General features: G+C 39.6%; 10 protein-coding genes across 10 annotated transcripts; 5 read left to right on the plus strand and 5 right to left on the minus strand. All coding sequences in view use genetic code 12, as the record gives it.

Moving 5' to 3' along the window:
* Positions 1-367: 367 nt before the first annotated feature.
* On the minus strand, positions 368-1579 carry KGF56_004127 (uncharacterized protein; the record flags this gene model as incomplete). The annotated part of the gene is made up of 1 exon (XM_049325534.1): positions 368-1579. One exon carries the CDS (start codon positions 1577-1579, stop codon positions 368-370), a length of 1212 nt encoding a protein of 403 aa, XP_049178814.1.
* Positions 1580-3712: 2133 nt separating this feature from the next.
* Positions 3713-7474, plus strand: KGF56_004128 (uncharacterized protein; the record flags this gene model as incomplete). The annotated part of the gene is made up of 1 exon (XM_049325535.1): positions 3713-7474. One exon carries the CDS (start codon positions 3713-3715, stop codon positions 7472-7474), a length of 3762 nt encoding a protein of 1253 aa, XP_049178815.1.
* A 205-nt stretch (positions 7475-7679) lies between these two features.
* On the minus strand, positions 7680-9309 carry HPD1 (Hpd1p; the record flags this gene model as incomplete). The annotated part of the gene is made up of 2 exons (XM_049325536.1): positions 7680-8817; positions 9281-9309. The coding sequence occupies 2 exons, from the start codon at positions 9307-9309 to the stop codon at positions 7680-7682; spliced, it is 1167 nt and encodes a 388-aa protein (XP_049178816.1).
* Positions 9310-10275: 966 nt separating this feature from the next.
* Positions 10276-12468, minus strand: KGF56_004130 (uncharacterized protein; the record flags this gene model as incomplete). Its single annotated transcript, XM_049325537.1, has 3 exons — positions 10276-10626; positions 10870-12229; positions 12293-12468. The coding sequence occupies 3 exons, from the start codon at positions 12466-12468 to the stop codon at positions 10276-10278; spliced, it is 1887 nt and encodes a 628-aa protein (XP_049178817.1).
* A 77-nt stretch (positions 12469-12545) lies between these two features.
* Positions 12546-14807, plus strand: KGF56_004131 (M20 family metallopeptidase; the record flags this gene model as incomplete). Its single annotated transcript, XM_049325538.1, has 2 exons — positions 12546-12591; positions 13177-14807. The coding sequence occupies 2 exons, from the start codon at positions 12546-12548 to the stop codon at positions 14805-14807; spliced, it is 1677 nt and encodes a 558-aa protein (XP_049178818.1).
* A 487-nt stretch (positions 14808-15294) lies between these two features.
* KGF56_004132 (uncharacterized protein) lies at positions 15295-16026 on the plus strand (the record flags this gene model as incomplete). The annotated part of the gene is made up of 1 exon (XM_049325539.1): positions 15295-16026. One exon carries the CDS (start codon positions 15295-15297, stop codon positions 16024-16026), a length of 732 nt encoding a protein of 243 aa, XP_049178819.1.
* A 612-nt stretch (positions 16027-16638) lies between these two features.
* ALA1 (alanine--tRNA ligase) lies at positions 16639-19599 on the plus strand (the record flags this gene model as incomplete). Its single annotated transcript, XM_049325541.1, has 1 exon — positions 16639-19599. One exon carries the CDS (start codon positions 16639-16641, stop codon positions 19597-19599), a length of 2961 nt encoding a protein of 986 aa, XP_049178820.1.
* A 158-nt stretch (positions 19600-19757) lies between these two features.
* Positions 19758-21080, minus strand: KGF56_004134 (mitochondrial 37S ribosomal protein uS2m; the record flags this gene model as incomplete). The annotated part of the gene is made up of 1 exon (XM_049325542.1): positions 19758-21080. One exon carries the CDS (start codon positions 21078-21080, stop codon positions 19758-19760), a length of 1323 nt encoding a protein of 440 aa, XP_049178821.1.
* Positions 21081-21194: 114 nt separating this feature from the next.
* On the plus strand, positions 21195-21931 carry KGF56_004135 (uncharacterized protein; the record flags this gene model as incomplete). Its single annotated transcript, XM_049325543.1, has 2 exons — positions 21195-21203; positions 21281-21931. 2 exons carry the CDS (start codon positions 21195-21197, stop codon positions 21929-21931), a joined length of 660 nt encoding a protein of 219 aa, XP_049178822.1.
* Positions 21932-22014: 83 nt separating this feature from the next.
* SBA1 (Hsp90 cochaperone) lies at positions 22015-22761 on the minus strand (the record flags this gene model as incomplete). The annotated part of the gene is made up of 1 exon (XM_049325544.1): positions 22015-22761. One exon carries the CDS (start codon positions 22759-22761, stop codon positions 22015-22017), a length of 747 nt encoding a protein of 248 aa, XP_049178823.1.
* Between the last annotated feature and the right edge of the window lie 95 nt (positions 22762-22856).

The raw sequence follows: 22856 nt of genomic DNA on the forward strand, positions 1-22856 counted from the left end.
AAGAAGCAACTACTATAACTAGTGAGTAGGTGAGATAAAAAAGGGAAAAAGCCACTTTAATTGAACTCTGCTAATTCATTCAAACAAAGCGGTTGTGCTTATAGCTACAGCTATTACCTACTGTATTATCTTCTTCCATCTCATCGCGAATTAAACGATGCCCAAGTTTCCTTTTCTTTTTTTCGCAGTAATTAAAATGCATAGAGAAGAAGCTAAGCTTGACAATGAAACTATTGACTGCCACCGACACTGACGGGTTTGGCCTATATAAAAGGGGAGGGGGGAACTCAGTAATGTTAATAGAAAAAGAAGACCCAGTCGAGTTGAACAGATTTAGCTCATTTTCAAGGGGGCGGAGGTGATATCATTATTGCATAGCATTTGCCCTTTTTAATCGATATCCATCTTTGTCTTCCTTATCCTCTAATAAAGATTTTAGATCCACAATTTCACCATTGACTAGATCCTTGCCAGAAGCTAATAATTTCATGTATTCATCCTTCAATTCCCATTGCTGCTCTAAATCCAATTTTTTCCACTCTTTTTCAACCAAGTTTTCCACTTTTGTTTTTGTTAGTTTTTCAAACTCTTGTGTCTCTTTAAGTTGACAAACTCTTTTCTCGAAATAATAATCATAAACTAATTTGGAGTCTATTGATCCCTTTATTTCAACAACTTTGCCATTACCGTCACTATCTCCCCCGTCTATAATTTTAATTCTTAATCCAGAATCATTATCATTTTCCCTCTCCACCTCAAGATTTCCCAGTAAATCCAACCCCTTTTTTTTTCTAAACCTTTTGAACATTAGTCTATAGCCATCTTCTAATGGTTCTTCAAGCAAGGTTGTTTCTAAATCCACAATCTCACCTTTTACTATATCCTTTCCCGAAAGTAACAAATCAATGTATTCTTGTCTTTTCTGCCACTTGCCATCTATATCCATCTTGTGCCATTCCTTATTGAAAATCTCCTTCATCTCAGATTTTTTCATGCCCTTGTATTTCGGATCTCCTTTGACTTGATGGAATTTCAATTGCAAGAAATAATTATAAACAATTACAAAAGTTATTTCACCTTTCATTTCAATTTTGCCAGTTTTTTCATCAATTTTAAATCTTAATTTCCCATTTTCTTTTCGAATTTCCTTGTCTGACTTGGTTAACCATCGAGGCTTTTGCATTTTATCCTTATTGGGCCCCCTTGTATGGAGGCCGGTTTGTTGTTTGTAAATCGATTTTTCAAGCTTAGCCTTTGCTTCTGCAACTTTGCCTACATGTCTTCTAAGCAGACCTAGATTTAAAGATATATAACTATCACCACACCACTGATAAATAAACTGTTGAATAACTTCCCTATTGGTGGAAAGGGTAAAGTTTTGTTTCTCAAACTCGGTATTTAGCATATTTGCTGTTTCCAAGGTATCATTGTAGCATAACGGGATATAAAACCATCCTAGATTCGTATATACTGCTGAGGCATCGTTTGGTTCAGCTATTGGATTAAATTGAGATATGGGTTTTTCTATCACCAGTTTCTGTAGATGGATAGGATAGTAAGTTGTGAAATGGCGTACCATTGGGTACAAACTGGCGGTATTACACCGCGGTACCATTAGTAATCTAAGCATCCTTCTTGTTGTAAGATGGATGGGTAAGAACTAATCAAGAGAGGAGAGGGTTCTTGGATTTTCACTTGATCATCGCAGCACGTGATATACACGTGATGTTGTCACTATCGACACTATCGAGCAAAGCGAGATAGTGGAGCAGCACTGACTAGCTGCCACTGACACTATTGTCACTATCGACACTATCGAGCAAAGCGAGATAGTGGAGCAGCACTGACTAGCTGTCACCGTCACTATCGACACTATCGACACTATCTCGCTTTGCTCGATAGTGAAGCAGCACTAACTAGCTGTCACCGTCACTATCGACACTATCTCGCTCTGCTCGATAGTGTAGTTGTGTCGGGAAAAAGAATACCAAAAAAGAGTAAAAACTGATAAAATTGTCAATGATAAACAGTCTAGAATTTTTTAGGAATTTTGTTCCCAAATCGGCATTACTATTTTAAGAACTTTTTTATAAAAATATCATTTACAATGGTCAATTTAAAAAAAGTGGTAAAAACAAAGGAAAATATACCCGTTTTTCGATTTCCAATCAACACTAGGTTCCACCGACTTTATCGACACTAGCTGTCACCGACTCTATCGAGCAGCACGTAGTAGCGATACCGAGCCCCGTTTTTACTGGTACTATAAATAGAGCCATAAATAGAGCCAGCTGCCTATTTAAGCTACTGGTACTATAAACGGGGCTATAATTGGCACTATAAATAGAGCCAGCTGCCTATTTAAGCTATTGGTACTATAAACGGGGCTATAATTGGCACTATAAATAGAGCCAGCTGCCTATTTAAGCTATTGGTACTATAAACGGGGCTATAATTGGCACTATAAATAGAGCCAGCTGCCTATTTAAGCTATTGGTACTATAAACGGGGCTATAATTGGCACTATAAATAGAGCCAGCTGCCTATTTAAGCTACTGGTGGAGTATTGACTGCTACCAACACCTGACACTATCTCGCTTTGCTCGATAGTGGCTGCCTAATTTAAGTTACTGGTACTGTTGTCAGTGCCGGTGACAGTCAGTGCCGGTGACAGTCAGTGCCGGTGACAGTCAGTGCCGGTGACAGTCAGTGCCGGTGACAGTCAGTGCCGGTGACAGTCAGTGCTGCTCCACTATCTCGCTTTGCTCGATAGTGTCAATATTATTTATTGATTTGTTCTTTATTTTTTTCTAGATCTGAATTTTATCGGGTGTTGGTAGCAGTCGATGCTCCACTATTGAACAAAGCGAGATAGTGTCAGGTGTTGGTAGCAGTCAATCCTACACTATCTCGCTTTGCTCAATAGTGTCGATAATGTCGGTAGCAGTCAATCCTACACTATTGAGCAAAGCGAGATAGTGTCGATAGTGTCAGGTGTTGGCAGCAGTCATACTCCACTATCTCGCTTCGCTCGATAGTGTCGATAGTGTCGATAGTGTCGATAGTGTCGATCGATCACGTGATTTTGACATTGACACTAACAGTGACATTCGCACGCAACATGTCAAATACCCCATCACTTTACATTAACACAGCAACCCAAATGAATAACAAACAACACATTTACACACATCACAACACCACATTACAACACCACATTACAACAACACATTACCAACATCTTACCAACAACACATTACCAACAACACACCCAGATTCCTACCGCCTTTCTCCCCAGTAATCTCCGATCTCCTTTTCTTTATTATTTTTTCGGCTGGGTATCTCAACCGCCTGGTGCCAATTTCTTTTTTTTCTTTGTCTTTTTTTTTTCAGTGAAAATCTGGCTGGGTGAATTTAAATGCCCACATATAAGGGGAGGGAGGCAAGCGATTCTCTTTTTCGCTTGAGGAAGCTCTCCTTTTCTCTCCCTCTTCTTCTTCTCTTCTCTTCTCTTCTTCTCTTCTTCTCTTCTTTTGTTTCTTCTCTTTTGTTTCTTCTCTTCTTATCTTATTCAACAAGGGGTCAATCAGTGCGAACTTATACGTGTGTCGTTAAACTCTATGATCCACTAGATCCATCCCGGTTAAAGCCACGCTTCTTCCTTTTGACAGCCCCCTCATTTCCATAAACCCTTTCCAACTATATATTGTAAATGCAGCAACAATTACACCAACAAAAACACCAACCGCAGCAGCTGCTGTTGCAGCAACACCTATCGCACCAGCTGCTGTTGCAGCTGCTACAACGACAGCAGCAGCAGCACCACCACCACCACCACCACCTATCGCACCAGCTGCTGTTGCAGCTGCTGTCGCTGCTGCTGCTAAACTCGCCGTTGTTTCCTCCCCTGCAACTCACAAACAAAGACTACTACTTATCAAACAACCCCAATATCTTTATCCCGACTTTACCGGATAAACCAACAACTTCAACAAGCTCGCTTTCAGCCTATATCATACCCTCAGAACGCAACCTATTCGTACAAGGATTTGACCAACAGGAGTATGCTTCAAGACCTCCAACTATTCTACGTGGCTCCTTGCTTATAAGAGTGTTTAAACCAACAAAAATTAAACTCATATCTCTATCGTTTAAAGGTATACAAAGAACAGATTGGCCAGAAGGAATACCTCCAAAGAAGAGTTCCTACTCTGAGATTAATGATACAATTACTCATACATGGCCATTTTTCCAAGCTTCTTCCGCAAGCAATGGCGGCGGCGGCGGCTGCAGCGGCGCAATGCCCAACAATGGTGCTGATTGTTATATAGAAAGAACAAGCGCTTACCATGACTCTACCCCCTTAAGATCAAACTCACCAGTACCTTCAATAAAACGCAAATCAACACAATCCTCATCAGCATCAGCATCCTCTTCAATAGCAGCAGCAGCAACAACAACAACAACAACAACAACTCATCATCATCACCATCATCACGCTATTAGCAACTGCGCCGAGCCACTGGGGAACTTCTTTACCAGAAACTTATCGCCCAGTTTTATGAAAAGATCAAAATCACCTTCAATTGGACAGCCAGATTCATCAAATGACTTATCTTCCATCATATCGCCCTCTTCAAACGATCCTCAATCAAATATGCATTTTGCTCCAGGAGACTATTTATACAATTTTGAACACTCGTTACCACCATCGATACCAGAATCATGCAACGTTACTTTTGGATCGACAAGCTACCACTTGGAAGTAACAATTCAGAGACCGGGAACTTTTAAATCAAATTTATCGGGGAAAGTGCCAATCAATATAGTTCGTATCCCTTCGGAATCAAATTTAGAAGAAAACGAATCCATAGTGATAACAAGAGATTGGGAGGACCAGATCCGCTACGACATCGTAATTGGAGCCAAATCAATCGTTCTCAACTCGTACCTTCCATTAGCTTTCAGATTTGTACCATTATGGGGTAAAGTAGCATTGCATAGAATCAGAATCTATCTCACTGAAAATTTGGAATATTACTGTAATAATAAAAAAGTCCATCGAACAGAACCCCAGAAAAAATATTTGTTATTAGAACACAAGGCAAGAAAAGGTCGTTCGTTGCTACAGGATAACCCTCAAGACGAGTCAATTGAAGGTTTAGATCAATATGACGATGACATATTGCCAAAGGAATTGGAATTTCAATTGTATGTTCCAAAGGATGTTACTGGTAAAGGTGTTAGTCAAATTCATCCAGATACTTCATATGAAAACATTCAAGCTCATCATTGGATCAAGATTTGCTTAAGAATTAGCAAAAATGATCCTGAATGTGAAAATCTGGGTAATCCAACAAAAAGAAAGCATTATGAAATATCAATTGATTCTCCTTTACGTATCTTATCTCCACTTGCTGCACATGGAAATACATTATTACCGGCATACGATGATTTGATACAACAAGCCCCACACCATTCCTCAGTTCCACCACTATCACCTGGTGTGATTCCAATTGAACATAGCAGCAACAGCAACAGCATCAACAATAACAATAACAACAACAACAACAACAACAACACATTTTCCTCCTCCTCCACCTCATCATCATCGTCTGCCGCTATGAGAGCAAGATTTGGTAATGTCACCAGGTCCAGTTCTTCCAGTTTGAGTAATGCCAATGTTGTGTCTTTTGAAACTAATAATTCTTCTCCGTCTCAGTCAATTGAGTTTCATCACGTTAAAGCAAGTGATAATTTGGGAGATAATATCATGAGAGATGCAGATATGCATTTAGAGGCAAATCTATATAAACCTGAAAACGATGATATTATAACTGCAATTAACTCGCCACAAGCTATACCGCATTCGGATACGTTTACGTCGCCTCTATTATCACCTATTCAAAGACCGATTCATTTGATAAGAAAACCTTCAACTGCACCACCACCTTTTGTTGAAGGTGATAAACAATCAACAATGTCATTGCATCCACCGGCATATCAAGAAAGGGACGAAGGATCACTAAGCTTGAGTCCTTTAAGAATCGACGAGGGTACTGCTGTTGCTGAATCATCATTTGCTAACCCTCTAATAACAGATGATGATAACAGTTACGATAATAACAACAATAACAACAATAAGAGCAGCAACAGCAATATCTCAAGTTCTGGTGTGCATCCTTTGGATATAGCTACTCCTGTCCGGGATTTGTTGATTCTGCAATTGAACGGTTCACGGAGTAATCATAATAGTAATCAATCACAATTAGCACTGCTGTTGCTGCAAAAAGCCGAAGCACTTATATCTCCTAGGAGAGTTGATTCTCAAGATATTGTTTCGCCCAATGTGGTCATTCCTAAAATTGCAATACATCATGAACATGCAGAATTGACAAAAAAGGAAGATCCAAAAGCCATTTCATCAATTGAAGAAGGGAGAAAAGAAGAAGAGGCGGCAACGGCAACGGCAACGGCGGCCTCGGCTGTAGTGGAAGAAGAGGATATTGCCGATGACCCAATCTCACCCATCTCACCTTCACTACAACCAAGAAGTCCAAAACGAAGATGGAGCCGAGAGCGTGATAGCTTTGATAGGGAAGTAAGAAGTTTGAATGAACTATCTCCATCTCCTATTCGAAAAACAGTACTTTCCGATAACAATGCAGCAAACAAAACAGCAGCAGCAGGTCGTGGAGTTTATTCTCGATCTTCTTCTTTCTCGTCAATAAGCTCGGATCATATTCCTATTGACCAAACTATGCCCTTACTCAATATGTCTTCAAGCTCAATTGCTACTCATCGACAACAACAACAACAACAACAGCAACAGCAACAACAGCACTTCAACCCACAACCATCATCCTACAATTCGGAAAGAAATCAGTCGGTTTCATCATCCATCTATGATTTGGCGTATAGAAGGCCGAGTGAAATAGGGATAAAACCAGCTGGTGTAAGTAGCAATTGTGGATTAAATAATTTAGAAACTATTGAAGATTTCTACCAATTCAAAAATAGTTTACGTAATTTGAGAAATCCCAGGATTAAGAAACATTATCAGGATAACAACAATGCAACTAGATTAGATTCTGAAGAAGAAGTAGAAGAAGACGAGGAAGCTGCTGCTGCTGCCACTTCTGCTGCCGCTGCTGCTGCTGCTGTTGCAAAGGAAGAAGAAACGAAGAAAGAAGAGTATTTACAATTGAAATCAAGACAGAAAAGTTTTGGCTTAATCAATGATTTCTTTACTGAGGAATTTGAAGAACTGAATGAAGAAGGCTCCAGCTTGAGTTCTGAAGAAGTGCACCAAAATCAGCAAACAGGAGTAAACGGACGATACATGGCTAAGAATGTATTGAATAGAGCTGATACGCTCGACGATGAAGGTAAAAAAAGGAGCTTGAGTGCTACTAGAATGGAAGAGATTCCTGGATTCAAATTAGGATATGTTATAGATAAGTCAATCGCTTGATGCTAATAGCTAAAAATGATCAGAGTGCAATAGCATACAACACTGGTGTCAGTTAAAAAACAAGCTTGGTGGGTATAGCCTCTCTCTCTCTCTCTCTCTCTCTCTCTCTCTCTTTTCGTCTATTCATCATGTATACACCTAACTATCAACCTTACTATCAGTGTTGATGTTGTTGTTATTAATATTATTCTGCTTCTTACCCTTCCTATCCCTTAGTATCAATAACATCACCATTTTTATCCTGTTTTAAATCACCTAACCACTCATAGAGAACTCCTAAATCTCTTTCAGCAATATCTTTTCTCTCACAAGCTTTATCGTACCAGTGTCTTCCAACCTCACCCAAGAACAAAAACCTGTCTTGATCTTTTGCACAATCTGTAGCCAACACAACATCTTTTCTAGTTAATTTTGTAATAAACCCGCCGTTAAAGCCGTGATCTGCAGGTAAATTGTAATCTGCAGGGTATACACCTTCAATTGGACAATTATCTACTGAGGCCCAAGATTTACCAGTTGACACGGCAACTAATTTAGCATAGTTTTGTAAATTTAAACCAAAAGCTTTTGCCAACTGGAACGAATCAGCAGTAGCCAAATTTGTTATTGCTAACAAATAATTGTTGGACAATTTCGCAGCTAATCCTGTACCATGATTTCTACCGCATGGGAAAAGGTTTTTACCCATTTTACTAAGAAGCTTGGTTAGCTCAGGTGAAATATCTTGATGATTATCTCTACTCAACATAAACGATAAAGTTCCTTTTCTTGCACCTGCAACACCTCCACTAACTGGCGCGTCAATGAAATCAAACTCGGGTATGGTTTCTTTGACGTATTTATGAACCAATCTACTTGTAGGAATATCAATAGTTGACGAGTCTACAATTGTAGTTTTATAATTTGGAGTATATCCGTTTTGTTCATAAGCGGTAATGATTTCTTCAACGACACTTTTCACGTGTTTTCCCTCGGGGACCATAGTAACTATAAAGTCCAATTGCCCTTCTACCCCAGTAACAAAGCTAGACAAATTGGGTAACACGGTCAACAACTCTTTATGCTGTGGGGTTTGAGTAGTAACAGTATCGACAAAATTCGTGATTGCCTCAGGAACGGTATCGTAAATGTACAAGTGGTCTTCTTTTGCATCTAGGTTTTCATAAATATGTCTAGCCATATGTTGACCCATTTGTCCTAATCCAACAAACGCATAATTGGTGAGAACTTGCGATTGTGTGGAGAAGAATCTACGACTACAAATTGCCTTTTTGGATAACCTGGTGGAATGGAAAAGCGCTGATCTATACATTTTAACAGTAAGCGTAAAGTATCCTAGAAAGCTTGCAACAATAAGCGTAAAGTATCCTAAAACTTGAACAAGTTGTCAGATTGAAAAGTTTGGAGGGGATTTTATCTCTTTTATAGATGGACTAGAGGGAAAAAAGGGACGAAAAATTTCAACTTGGCGAGGAAGGAGGGGCCGGATGATGAAAAAAAAATTTTACCGTTTCATTTGGTATCAGCTGGGGAAGGGGGGGGGATCGTAAGACATTGAGTAGAGGAACAAGAAAAGCGTAGAAAAGGGTCTTACACATGGGTTAACCTATCTCAATCTCAAACCCGTGTTAGTATTTTTGTTTTGTTGAGGAACGGCGCTTAATGATAAGCTTTAAACAGATGATGAGGGTGGTTTACTAAATATCCCTCTGCATCGAGAGGTTCTTTACCAGTTACTCAGATTATTTATTAGCAGACCTTCTAAATTCACTTTACCTCTAACAACACTTTACACTAATTGCTCACCCTGTATTTACCCACAATTCTTCTGTCATTCTGTCATTGATTTACCCCAGATAATTTATTTCCTAAATTTTTCATTGTAGTTTTGTGTAATTTTTCAGTGCCGCCTAAGCGGTTACCCTCGGGTAACGAAGTAGATCGGCCTGCGGAAATCTCTTGCCGATTCTTTTTTTTCATGTAGATATGGTTGCGAATATGGACCTGCGCGAAGGAATATGAGACTGAGGAATGGGGTAAAGACCGACACCTATTGAGCGACACTATCGAACGACACTATTGAGCATAGCGAGATAGTGGAGCACTCTAGCTGACACCGACACTATCGAACGACACTATTGAGCATAGCGAGATAGTGGAGCACTCTAGCTGCCACCGACACTATCGAGAGACACCATCTCGCTCTGCTCGATAGTGGAGCACTCTAGCTGCCACCGACACTATCGAGAGACACCATCTCGCTCTGCTCGATAGTGTACATATACATATACAATTGCCGGTTTAGAACTTACCACCGATTTATCCATGTGGTAAAAATCTACCCTTTGAAGCAGGATTCTACTCCTAAAGGTGATTTTGAAAGAGGTCCCAATACTAATTACTAACTAGTTTAAAGAAAAAATTTTTTTTTACTCTAGACTAAGACCACGGTTAAATTAACTTTACTATGGTGACTGATATTCGCACAAGGAGCAAGGAGCCACACCGTAGTAGAACACGCCTTGAATAAAATAAGCCCCAGCCCCAAATAAAATAAGGCGCGCGCCTCCCAATAAAAAGAGGATTCAATCGACGTAGGAAAAATCATGGGACAAGTGAATCATGGGACAAGTGAATCATGGGGCAAGTGAATCATGGGACAAGTAGATTGTAGGAAAAGTTGGTGGTTTTTTTTTTTTGCGGGATCCGAGTTCCTTTATTATATGATTTGCTTAAACAAAAAATGTTGCGAAAAAGGCCAGTTTAATTGGCAATATTGGATGGAACTCGTATTGCTCCCATCATTTTTGGCGAGTTTTAAATGCCTCGCTTGGGCTAAAGCAGACCAAGTAAGTGTCGGTGGCAGCTACTAAGTTTTGCTCCACTATCAAACAGAGCGAGTAAGTGTCGGTGGCAGCTACTAAGTTTTGCTCCACTATCAAACAGAGCGAGTAAGTGTCGGTGGCAGCTACTAAGTTTTGCTCCACTATCAAACAGAGCGAGTAAGTGTCGGTGGCAGCTACTAAGTTTTGCTCCACTATCAAACAGAGCGAGTAAGTGTCGGTGGCAGCTACTAAGTTTTGCTCCACTATCAAACAGAGCGAGTAAGTGTCGGTGGCAGCTACTAAGTTTTGCTCCACTATCTTGCTTCGCTCGATAGTGTCGCTCCGCTCGATTGTGTCGCTCTATTTACTTTTCCTCTTGCCTTCTCAAATGCAACCAATTTCTTGTTTTCAATATCTAGCTAAAGCCATCCAAATAGCGCTCTTAAATGCAACTTGGGACTAGCTGGTAACTTACAACTCCCCAATAATTGGTATTTTCCACTTCAAATCATACTTATCATATCTGCACCTCCTCTTCTTCCCCCTCCTCCTCCTCCTCCTCTTGTTTACTTTCCGTTTCTTCTCAGCATTGCCAATTCCATCATTGTCTTCATTATCTTCTTCTTCCTCAATGAGTTTTTTTCCCAGCTCTATTGCTTCTTTGTTCTCCTTTTCCTCCTCATCCCTCTCATTATCATCATGATCGTCATGATCTCCACGTACACCACCTAGCTTGTCAGAAGTTTGCACATTTTCCTCTTCCCAATCTAGTTGATAGTCACCAAATCTATTGATAAATTGACGCTGTTGATAAATTGTACTAAACTTGAAATACCGTCTAAGATCTTTAGTTGCGGCAAAAAACACTTTAGCGTAATTCTCTAATTTCTTCAAATCATACTTGAAAATTGAATGACGGTGTGGTAAAATCGAGGATTGAAGTGAAGAAATAGAACTAGACGAATTGGAACTCGAGTTTGGAACCGAGCTTGAGGTATACTCCTTGAGGAATGACTTATCGTATTGGTTCCATATTTGATATGGATCCCCTGTGCCATAAGCACTGGGTGCACATGAGACACTTGCGTTATCTGAACACCCGCCGTTTTGAACATAATTGATTGCCTTGTAAAGATTCTTTAATAAAATATTGATAAATAATTTGTAATTCGTTTCATTAATAGTATAATATAGTAGGTCAAACTCGTCATGAAGTAGGGATGGTTGACTTATATCAATGAAATATATTCTAAACCCACTTTTTAAGTAGAGACCAATTTCTTCCATTTTAATTTCAATCTTGCGTAGTTTATTATTTCTGGACTCTTTTACATTACCACCACCTCTTTGTTTGATAACTTGTTTCCGAGGTGGAACTACAAATTGTCCGATTTTCAAAAAACAAAATTGATTCTTGGGCAAAATCTCATTTATATTAGTAGGTGGGTAGAACAGTTTGACGTTAACACTGCTAGAATCGAAACTCTCTGCTTCAGCGCTGAAATTCTCTTCATTGTCGACATTGTATTTAACTTCAAATTTCGTTGTACCTAACCCATTACCATATTTAATCGCTAATCCTAAATTCAAGTTATATGTGCCGGGTGCTAGCCAGACGTGCTTGGTATAGCTTAGCAAATAGGTACGGTTGATTTCAACAAAATGGTTATATACATAGTTTGATGGTTCGTCAATCTTGTAATCAGAGTACTCTGCAAACAATCTCTTATTTTTGAAAATGGAATAGATGTATTTCCAGGAATCTTTTATATATTGGGTGTTTAATGGGTTTTGATCAATACCACCACCATCACCACCTGCTGCTCTTTCCCCATCATCACCACCTGCTCTTCCCCTATCATCATCATCATCTTCTTCTTCTTCTTCTTCTGTAGCTGCCTCATTTAGCAGATCAACAAGTTCCAACCTGCTAGCAATAACCATCCTATTAGTATACCTAAACGCGTCTAGCGATTTGATATAGGGTTTCAACCATGGTAAAACTTTAACAATCACTGCTAATGTGTCTTCGCCAAACGAATTAACGATTTTATGGTAGAACAAGTCGTTATACAAGATGTAAAAATGTGAATTGGTGTATTTTAGATTCGAGTGGGGTACCATATATAGTAGCTTCATTTGGATTTCTAACGGTAGATCCAAAAGCATTGTTGAGCTGGGGTTGTAGTAGATATATGTATATTGAGCATTTAAAGTGTAAAAAAGATCAACAAAGTATCCAGCATATGAAACCACCTATTAGATTTTTAGGGGATTGCAATCAAACAAGGGGTGAGAAATTATTGAGTGCGCTACTATGGTCTCTACGCCGAGAGCTTGCGTTTCGCGTTTCGCGTTGGTGGGTGGGTAACTGTGGCGGTGGGTGAGACTCTTATCTATGGGCTATCGGCGGTAATGTTAGCCTTTTAGAACAATAGAATAGTAATTTATAAGAGATAAAAGAAGGGGCGAGGGGGGACAAAGGAGAAAAAAGATCATGACATTAACCTTCATTTTGTATAAAAAGAGCAAGAGAAGCCATCTTCTCCTTGAAAAGTTTGCCTATAGAAGTTGCTCGCCTAGTTAAAAGGAAACCAGAGAAGGAGAAAAAATAAATGTACAACGAAAAGGAGGGTCTTTATCAGGTTGAATGTGCAAAGTGTTGCGGTGAATGTGCAAAGTGTTGCGGTGAATGTGCAAATTGTCACAGTAAAAGTATTGAAAGCCAAAAGAGATGGTGCACAACCAATGATAGAAGGTGTTTCAAGTCAACTTCAACTTCTTTCTTGAAACAATTGGGCGTTTGTTTGATCATAGTTTGTTTTACTATAGCCATTTTTGTTTTTCGCAGCCATCCTACTTGTATTACGAGTATAGCGAAGCTAGAGCTAAGCAAATGGTTTGATCCCGCGGCTTCAATATGTCGTCAGTATAGTTATAAATTCCCGAGATCTTATAAAGAGGATAATTCCACGGTATTGAGAATCCTTTTTGATGACAATTTCCGCAATCAATCGGCTAAAAAATTGTCTGGTGCAGTGAAGATCCCAACCGATGTTTACGATGACGATCCCAAGGTTGATGATGATCCAAAGTATTGGCAAGCAAAATTCGACCCTTTTCACAAGTACCTTAATGAGACATTCCCCCTTGTTTTCAACAACAGCAAACATTTTCAAGTAGAGATTGTAAATTCACACGGAATTGTTATTACTTGGCCAGGAACAAATTCCACCTTGAAGCCGGTGTTATTAACAGCTCATCAAGACGTTGTTCCCATTCAGTTATCCACTTTGCCCAAATGGACATACCCTCCATACGAAGGTATTTATGATGGTGATAGATTATGGGGAAGAGGTTCATCAGATTGTAAAAATTTACTTATTGGACTATTGGAGAGCTTAGAGCAATTGCACAAGGCAAAGTTTACCCCCAAAAGAACAATAATTTTGGGATTTGGATTTGATGAGGAAATTGGAGGCGAAAGAGGTGCACAATCAATTGCCGACAATCTTTTGTCAACTTATGGAAAAGATTCATTTTATGCAGTTATCGATGAAGGAGGTCAGAGCATTGCCTTTGAAAATGATGTTCTATTAGCGTTACCAGGCACAGGAGAAAAGGGCTCTACAGATATAATTATTGGTCTAAACACCCCTGGTGGGCATTCATCGGTTCCTCCAAGTCACACATCAATTGGAATAGTGTCACAATTGGTTGAAGCTTTGGAAAACGATTTTTTCCAGCCGATTTATACTCCCAACAACCCAACGTTCCATGAATATCAGTGTATTGCAACTTATTCTCCATCTATGTCGTCACATACAAAGTGGAGCTTATTAAACGCAGGTGACAATTTCAGGGCAAATCAAGAAGCAAAGAATTGGTTATTTAACAAGTCCTTACTTAGTAGGTACTTGATTTCTTCGTCTCAAGCTGTGGACATTATTCATGGAGGAGTCAAGTCGAATGCGTTACCGGAATATGTTGAAATTGTTGTAAATCATAGGATTGCCGTTGAATCATCCGTCAACGAGATTTACGATCACGATTTATTCCATGTCCAGCAAATAGCTGAAAAATTTGATTTGGGTTTGGTTTCCGAAAACAAGACATTGCGTGAGGAAACGCCCAATGGGAAATTGGTGATTTATAAAGCTTCTCAACTAGAGCCAGCGCCAATTACTCCAACTGTGGGTCCCGTATGGGAGTTGTTTTCTGGAAACATTAGACATGTTTACGAACAATTGGCATTTTCCGACCCCAACTCAGAATATCACGGTATGCAAGTTATCGTTGCCCCTGGAATAGCCACAGGCAATACTGATACCAAGTATTATTGGAACTTGACTAAAAATATATTCAGGTATAGGCCAGGACTTTTCACAACAGTTGAGTCTCACGCTCATGGAGTTGATGAAAATATCAAGTTTGACTCTCATTTGCAAATCATTGCCTTCTATTATGAATATTTGCAATTGATAAATGAGGAAGAAAATTTAGACTAAACTATCGAGCGGCACTATCGAGCGGCACTATCGACCGACACTATCGAGCAGAGCGAGATAGTGGAGAAACACTTTGTAGCTTGTTACAACACTATCGAGCGACACTATCGAGCGACACTATCGAGCGACACTATCGAGCAGAACGAGATAGTGGAGCAACACTTTGTAGCTTGTTACAACACTATCTCGCTCTGCTCGATAGTGGACCACCTAGTAGCTTGCTACAATACTATCTCGCTCTGCTCGATAGTGATATCAAATGTAGTCGAACCACAGTATAAAAGGTGCTAAACCTTTTTAATTTCTGGTTGGTCCCGGTTGGTCCCAAAAATCAGGTAGCATGGGCTATTTCTTTTTTCGCAACTTTTATTTTGCAACTTTGTAGCAATCGAATGCAAAATCGCAGTATATAAATCAGTAGTGATAAGTGACATTGCCATTTTCGAATAATTGGAATAAAAGTTGAGGCAAAAGGAACTTGATAGAAATGAGTAATATGAAATTGAGAGAATACAGTGCTGAGCTATCACGCGAAACACTTTTAAACGATGCAACAAGCATCATTGATTCTATTCCCAGCTGGCACCAAGGTAAGACTTTCTACAAGTCTACAGGTCATGTGACTTATTCCAAACATAGTGAGATTAACGGAGACTTTTGGTGCTCAAGACAAACAGAATTGGAAAACATTCATTTGGACCGATTGCGTAAATGTATTATTGGAACGACGGAAACTGGGTTTACGCACTCTGATTATGAGCCACGGTATGTCCATGAAATCAGTAAAATGGAAGTAGCCAACTTCAAAAACTATGCAGACGGATGGAGCTACACTATACATGCCGAATACAGTTTTGGGTTCCCCTTGAGTATTAGGACATTTAATGAGCTCATTCATATTTACGTCGACCCAAATAAGCAATGGGCTCTAGTTGTTAGCGTTCCAATTAAGGACAAATTAGATCCCAAAACAGTATTGGGAAAGTACGTTTCTGTTGAGGAGTTGAAATGGAGCGACAATAAAGCCAACTGGCTCGTAGCTACAACTTCAACTGCTGGTGGTAATATTCCAGACTGGGCCACAAAGTGGAGCTTAGCTGGAGCTTTAGCTAAGGACGTTCCCAATGTGATTGAGTTGTTAGATAAAGAAGAATACTTTGACACTATCGACACTATCGACACTATCGACACTATCGACACTATCGAGCGAAGCGAGTAGTGGAGCAGCACTGACTGTCACCGACACTGTCGACACTATCGACACTATCGAGCGAAGCGAGATAGTGGAGCAATACTGGCTGTCACCGACACTATTGACACTGACTGTCACCGACACTATTGACACTGACTGTCACCGACACTATTGACACTGACTGTCACCGACTCTGTCGACACTGACTTCCACCGACACTATCGACACTGACTGTCACCGACACTATCGACGCTATCACCGACACTCTGATCGAATCGAGTCAAAAGCTAAACCCATTTTGCTCATCTACACATGTCATAAACTACAATTTGTTACATACCCATCCTTGTTTAATCTTCTATCTACACTCCATCGACTAGTCTCTCTCTTATTTCTACACTCCATCGACTAGACTCGTTTCACTCGTCTAGTCTCACACGTCTAGTCTCATTCTTCTAGTCACTATTCATCTCCTTCTCAACTCTTTCTCTCAACGGCTTCCTTCTGCTGAAGAAAAAAAAAATTTATCTTCAATGTCTTTTTCAATTAGTTAAACAGATTGCTTTTACACTCAGTAACACATATACACGGTGGTGAGTTTTACTTAGTTGCATGCTAAAGAGGACAGGTATAAGAATCATGTCGTCATCCACAGCTACGCAAACAAGTCAAAAATGGACAGCCTCGAGTGTCAGATGTACGTTTTTGGACTATTTCAAAGATAAGAGGCAGCATACATTTGTTCCATCGTCATCGGTTATTCCACACAGCGATCCAACGTTGTTGTTTGCAAATGCCGGTATGAATCAATATAAGCCCATATTTTTAGGTACAGTTGACCCTTCTAGTGGTTTTGCCAATTTGAAAAGAGCTGTTAATTCACAAAAGTGTATTCGTGCTGGTGGTAAACATAACGATTTAGAAGATGTGGGAAGGGATTCGTACCACCACACATTCTTTGAGATGCTTGGAAACTGGTCTTTTGGCGACTATTTCAAGAAAGAGGCTATTTCTTGGTCTTGGGAATTGTTGACCCAAGTATACGGTTTAGAAAAGGAAAGATTATATGTCACGTACTTTGAAGGAGATCCGAAACAAGGTCTTGAGCCTGATTTAGAAGCAAAAAACTATTGGTTGGAAGTTGGCGTTGAAGAAGACCACATCTTACCTGGTAATGCCAAAGATAATTTTTGGGAGATGGGCGATCAAGGCCCCTGTGGGCCATGTTCAGAGGTGCACTACGATAGAATTGGAGGAGGCAGAAATGCCGCTTCGTTGGTGAACATGGATGATCCAAATGTCTTGGAGATTTGGAATATTGTTTTCATGCAGTACAATCGTGAAACAGACGGTTCCTTAAAACCGTTGCCAAGTAAACACATTGATACAGGAATGGGGTTCGAAAGATTGGTCTCCATTTTGCAAAACAAGTCGTCCAATTACGATACAGATGTATTCTTGCCCATCTTTGAAAAGATTAGAGAAGTTACTGGTGTGAGACCATATACTGGGAAATTTGGCTCCGAAGATAAAGACGGAATTGACACGGCTTATAGAGTCATTGCTGATCACGTAAGAACTTTGACGTTTGCAATCTGTGATGGAGGTGTGCCTAATAACGAAGGAAGAGGCTATGTCTTGAGAAGAATCTTAAGAAGAGGCTCTCGTTATGTGCGCAAGTATATGAACTACCCTATTGGTTCATTTTTCCAACAATTGGTAGATGTCGTTATTGATCAAAATAAAGAAATATTCCCGGAAATCAGCCATGGAGCTTCTGACTTGAAGGAGATTCTAAACGAAGAGGAGTTGTCGTTTGCAAAGACATTGGACCGTGGAGAAAGATTGTTTGAGCAATATGCAATCATTGCTTCCAAAACACCCGAACAAACATTATCTGGTAAAGATGTTTGGAGATTATATGACACTTATGGTTTCCCCGTCGATTTGACCAGATTAATGGCTGAAGAAGCAGGGTTGAAGATTGATGAGGAGGGTTTTGAGGTGGCTAGGGAAGCTTCAAGGGAAGCTTCTAAAGGTGCCGGCACAAAAAACAAGGGTGTTTTGGTCAAATTGGACGTTCATGCATTATCCGAATTGGACGAGAAAAAAGTCCCCAAAACTAATGACGAGGCTAAATATAGTACCGAAAACATAAAAGCTAAAATCGTTGCTATATATAACGGTAGTGAATTTGTAGACACTGCTACTACAAATACTACAAATACAACAAATACTACAAATATTACTGCTACTACTACTACTACAACAACAACTAATGATCAAGAAGAGGGAAACGTACAATATGGTATTTTGTTAGATAAAACTCCATTTTATGCGGAACAAGGTGGTCAAGAGTATGATACTGGTAAATTAGTTATTGATGGAAAAACGGAATTCAACGTTGAAAACGTTCAAGTTTATGGAGGATACGTTCTACATACAGGGTACCTTATTGAGGGTAAATTAAGTTTGGGAGATGAAGTTGTTGCTGCTTATGATGAATTGCGTAGGTGGCCAATTAGAAACAACCATACTGGAACTCATATTTTGAATTACGCATTGAGAGAAACTCTTGGAGATGGAGTAGATCAAAAAGGTTCTTTGGTGGCTAAAGAGAAGTTGAGATTTGATTTCAGCCACAAACAAGCTTTGAGTTCAAAAGAGTTGGCCAAAATAGAAGAGATTTCCAATCAGTACATCAAGGATAATAAGCAAGTTTATTACAAGGATGTATCCTTAGCTGAAGCCAAAAAAGTAAACGGATTGAGAGCAGTATTTGGAGAGACCTATCCTGATCCAGTTCGAGTAGTATCTATTGGTGTTCCCGTTGAGAACTTGTTGAAAGATCCCGAAAATGAAGAGTGGAGATCCACTTCAATTGAATTTTGCGGTGGGACACACGTTGCCAAGACAAGCGAGATTAAGGATTTGGTAATTATTGAGGAATCCGGTATTGCTAAAGGTATTAGGAGAATTGTTGCTGTTACTGGTCACGATGCTCATGCTGTACAACAGATTGCAAAGGAATTTGAGGGAGAATTAGATGCAGCCAACTCGATGCCAGTTGGTTCCAATAGAGAGAACAAAGTAAAAGAATTGGGTGTTGCTTTGAAAAATTTGACCATTTCCGTTTTGGATAAGCAGAAATTGACTGAGAAATTCAACAAGATTGACAAGTCAATCAGAGATAATCTAAAATTGATACAAAAGGAAGAAAGCAAAAAGACTTTGGAAATTGTGAAAAATTGGCTTGACGATAACCAAAACAAATGTGAGTATTTGGTTGCCCGCATTCCTATTGGGGCTAATGCTAAGGCAATAACAGAAGCATTCAATTTCGTGAAGAAGCAAGATAAAACAAAGTCGATTTATTTATTTACTGGTAATGAGAATGGAAAAGTTGCTCATGGATGTTATATTAGTGACGAAGCCATTGCCAAGGGAGTGGATGGTTTAGAGTTGGCTAAATTGGTCACTAAGAAAGTTGGTGGTAAAGCCGGGGGTAAAGGAAATATAGTGCAAGGAATGGGAGATAAGTCAAACGAAATTATGGACGCTATAGACGAAATTACCGAAATTTTTAGACAAAAGTTATAACTAAGTCACTAATACAAAACTCATTACATAGTATTGTATATATATATATATATAGCCATACCTTTTTTAAAAAAAAGCTCTCTTTACATTAATGATCTCCCTATGGATACAGGAGGAAGAACTGACTAGTTATATGATTACAAGTCTATTTACAAATTTTATACCATAGCAGAATCAAGATTTTCGCTAGGGCCATTGATTTGAAGTTGGGCCTCTTGATTTCTTTTATCTTCTTCCTTTAATCTTTGGATGGCATCAAGTCTTTTATTCAATCCGGTCTCTGCGGCCTTGGACAAGATTCCAAGCATCAAGTTTACAGATCGGACATTATCATCATTACAAGGAATAGGATATGTTATCAAGCTTGCTTCCATATCAGTGTCGCAAAGGGCAATTGTCGGTATACAAGCAGAAATACACTCTTTGATACAGTTTCTATTATCAACAGGATTCAATAGGACTACCAAATCGGGCTTGATGATAGAATTGAAAAAGTTTCTTCCTGACTCCACGGGCGTGTTTTCCATATCGACATGTTGCTTCATTTTAGGATCCTTAATCTGCTTAGTAACCTCGATGTAGTTTGTAATGGTACCGGGAATCCATCTCTTTGATACGTAATATCCTTTTGATCTATTTGATGCAGCAACTAAGGACTCTTGAATAGACCAATTTTTGTGCGTTCCAACATAAAGAATCACTCCACCTTTCTCACTGACACCCTCAATAACCTTACATGCAAGGCGTAATTGTTCGATAGTTTGGTTCAAGTCGATTAAATGAATACCGTTGTAGACCCCATATAAGAAAGGCTGAAAACTTGCTCTAAAAGATGCAGTAGCATGCCCCATATGACATCCTGCAGCAAGTAAAGTGGCAACTGTAGCATTCGACACGCTCATTGGTTTATGTGTGTCTCTCTGTGGTTTGTAAACATTTTCAACTTTCGATCCCAATTTCCCGGAGGATCTTAAATAGTTTAGTTGTCTCAAGTAAAGTTCCTGGTCGGAGTAACCCTTATAATCTGGAGTAGGCTTTAAGTTGGGGTATTGTGAAATATACTGACTTGATACTGGTGGTGCAGCCATGGCTTCTGACTCATCCTGGCTTGTCTTTTTACCCTTGTTCGATGCTCTGGCTTCCCCTAGTATTGACCTTTGCTGGGTCCATGGTCTATTTGCAGCAAGATCCTCGCTCAACTTCATATGGGTAACAATAAACTCTCGTAATTCCTCATCGAGTTGTTTCACTTTAGTCTGAGGCAACTTGGCCAAATCTTTGTTTAACCGCAAAATACGCTCATTTATCAACAGCGTAGGAGTCTTGTTCAAAGTGGTAATGAGCTCCTTAGATTTGTCCACCAATTCACGGATCTCCTTGGCTTTTTGTATAGCTGCTTCTTCTCGCGCTAAGGCTTCTGCTATAGCTTGTTCCCTCAACTCCTTGTTCAACAAATTATGGTCTACTAGAGGTTCAGGCATGGCATTCGACAAAGTACTGCTTCTCAGAAGCAGTCTTCGAAGTAACCTCTTCCCAACAATCTTCATCACTTACTTGCAGGGACAAAAATACACCTTTACTTCACAAGTATCCTAATGAAGTTGGTTGAAAAATTTCAAATTTTTCAAAATCTTCACCGTTTTTTTTTTTTTTTTTAATATTTTTTTTTTCCATTTGAAAGGCACGACAAATCTCTGCTTTATTCGATGGATGGATGCTACAGTATATTGCCGAGCAAGCCCTCAGTATTGAGAACTTTGTTGTTTTTGCCAGTAAGCAGGGCTTTGGTCATGGGTATATAGTTGTTGCTGACCCTGTATTGTATAATGAGGATATAGTATTGCCCCAACCGAGTCCGAGCGTTATTCGCGATCTTTATGGGGTATCTATAGTATTAATTGAGTCGTGGCATGAATTGTACGAATTTATTGGTGGTATTCAGGAGCCATGTGTCATTGCGTTTTATGGTATATTTAAACGGTTTCTTGAAACCGGTTCTGAAAATGTAAGCACTTGTTTTTTGAAAATGGAGGAGTTTTGTGGTTACCAAGTAAATAAATTTTTGCATGAATTATTCGTGCTCCATCTTAATCATAAGGTTCAAGTACTCATGACTGATTCTATGCAGCGACAAGTCTTGGACGAGATTAGTATTCCTCGTGTGAGAGACCAAGTATTGGTCAAAAGCGAGTTGTTTCTCAACAGACGACTCAAAGAAGAAGAAGAAGAAGAAGATCAACAAGAAGAAGATCAACAAGAGACGAAAATAAGCCTAGTATTAATACTTTACAAATGGTGTGAAATTCTAGAAAGCAGCTCCAACAACGTGTAAATTTTCTTCAAGATCTACATGAACCAATCGGGTTTCACTGACTAATTACAAGTATTGCAAAAATAAAAATGTCTGCCTTAACTTTACTTGATCTCTTCGATAACCTCCTCTTTATCATCTTTCTTGCTTGTATTTCCGATTTCTTCAATCTCTTCATTGTCGTCGTCATCACCACCATCTTTCGAGTCGCCACCCAAAGAGCTGAAATCTAAATCACCTGCGTTACCACCTGCGGCACCCAACTGGCTGGCCAAAGCATTCAAATCTGGAGTTCCACCTGCACCGCCACCTGCGCCGCCCATTCCGCTCAATAACTGGGAAAAGTCCATTCCACCGGCACCGCCCATGCCCATGCCATCCATACCTGGCATACCACCCATTCCACCCATACCAGGCATACCTGGCATTCCACCCATTCCACCCATCAAGTCTGCGTCGTCCTTGACTTCATCCTGTTCGTCTTCATCTACCCATTTATCAAAATCGGTCTTGATATAGTGGTACTTTAATTTTTCTTTGGTCAACCTTGGCCAATACTCTTCTTGCAATTTCTTCTTTCTCAAAACCATATAAATGTGGTTTCCGCTTTCTGTATTGATTTTCGACTCCTTTGGGTCTATCTCCTCGTAAAAATCAATCTTCAATTCGTAAGAAACCGAGGTTGCTGCTGAAGACTTGGCCTTCAACGAGAGATAAGTTGGCTGCAAGTCAATCTTAAGATCAGTATAATCGGTGATTTGAACAGTTAGCAAAACAACATTCTTGCTTGCATCTGAACCGTTGGAACGTTGTGCCCATAACACGGTTGGAGTAACTGAATCGGTAGACATTTCTCAAAAACAGCTCAATTGGTCAAATCAGTATCTAGTATAAACCTCTATCCTTGGAAAAGCTTTCTCCAATTGTTTACCAAGGCTGAAATAAT

Source organism: Candida oxycetoniae (assembly GCF_023343755.2).
Source record: "Candida oxycetoniae strain CBS 10844 chromosome Unknown scaffold17, whole genome shotgun sequence".
Classification (NCBI taxonomy): Eukaryota; Fungi; Ascomycota; class Pichiomycetes; order Serinales; family Debaryomycetaceae; genus Lodderomyces; species Lodderomyces oxycetoniae.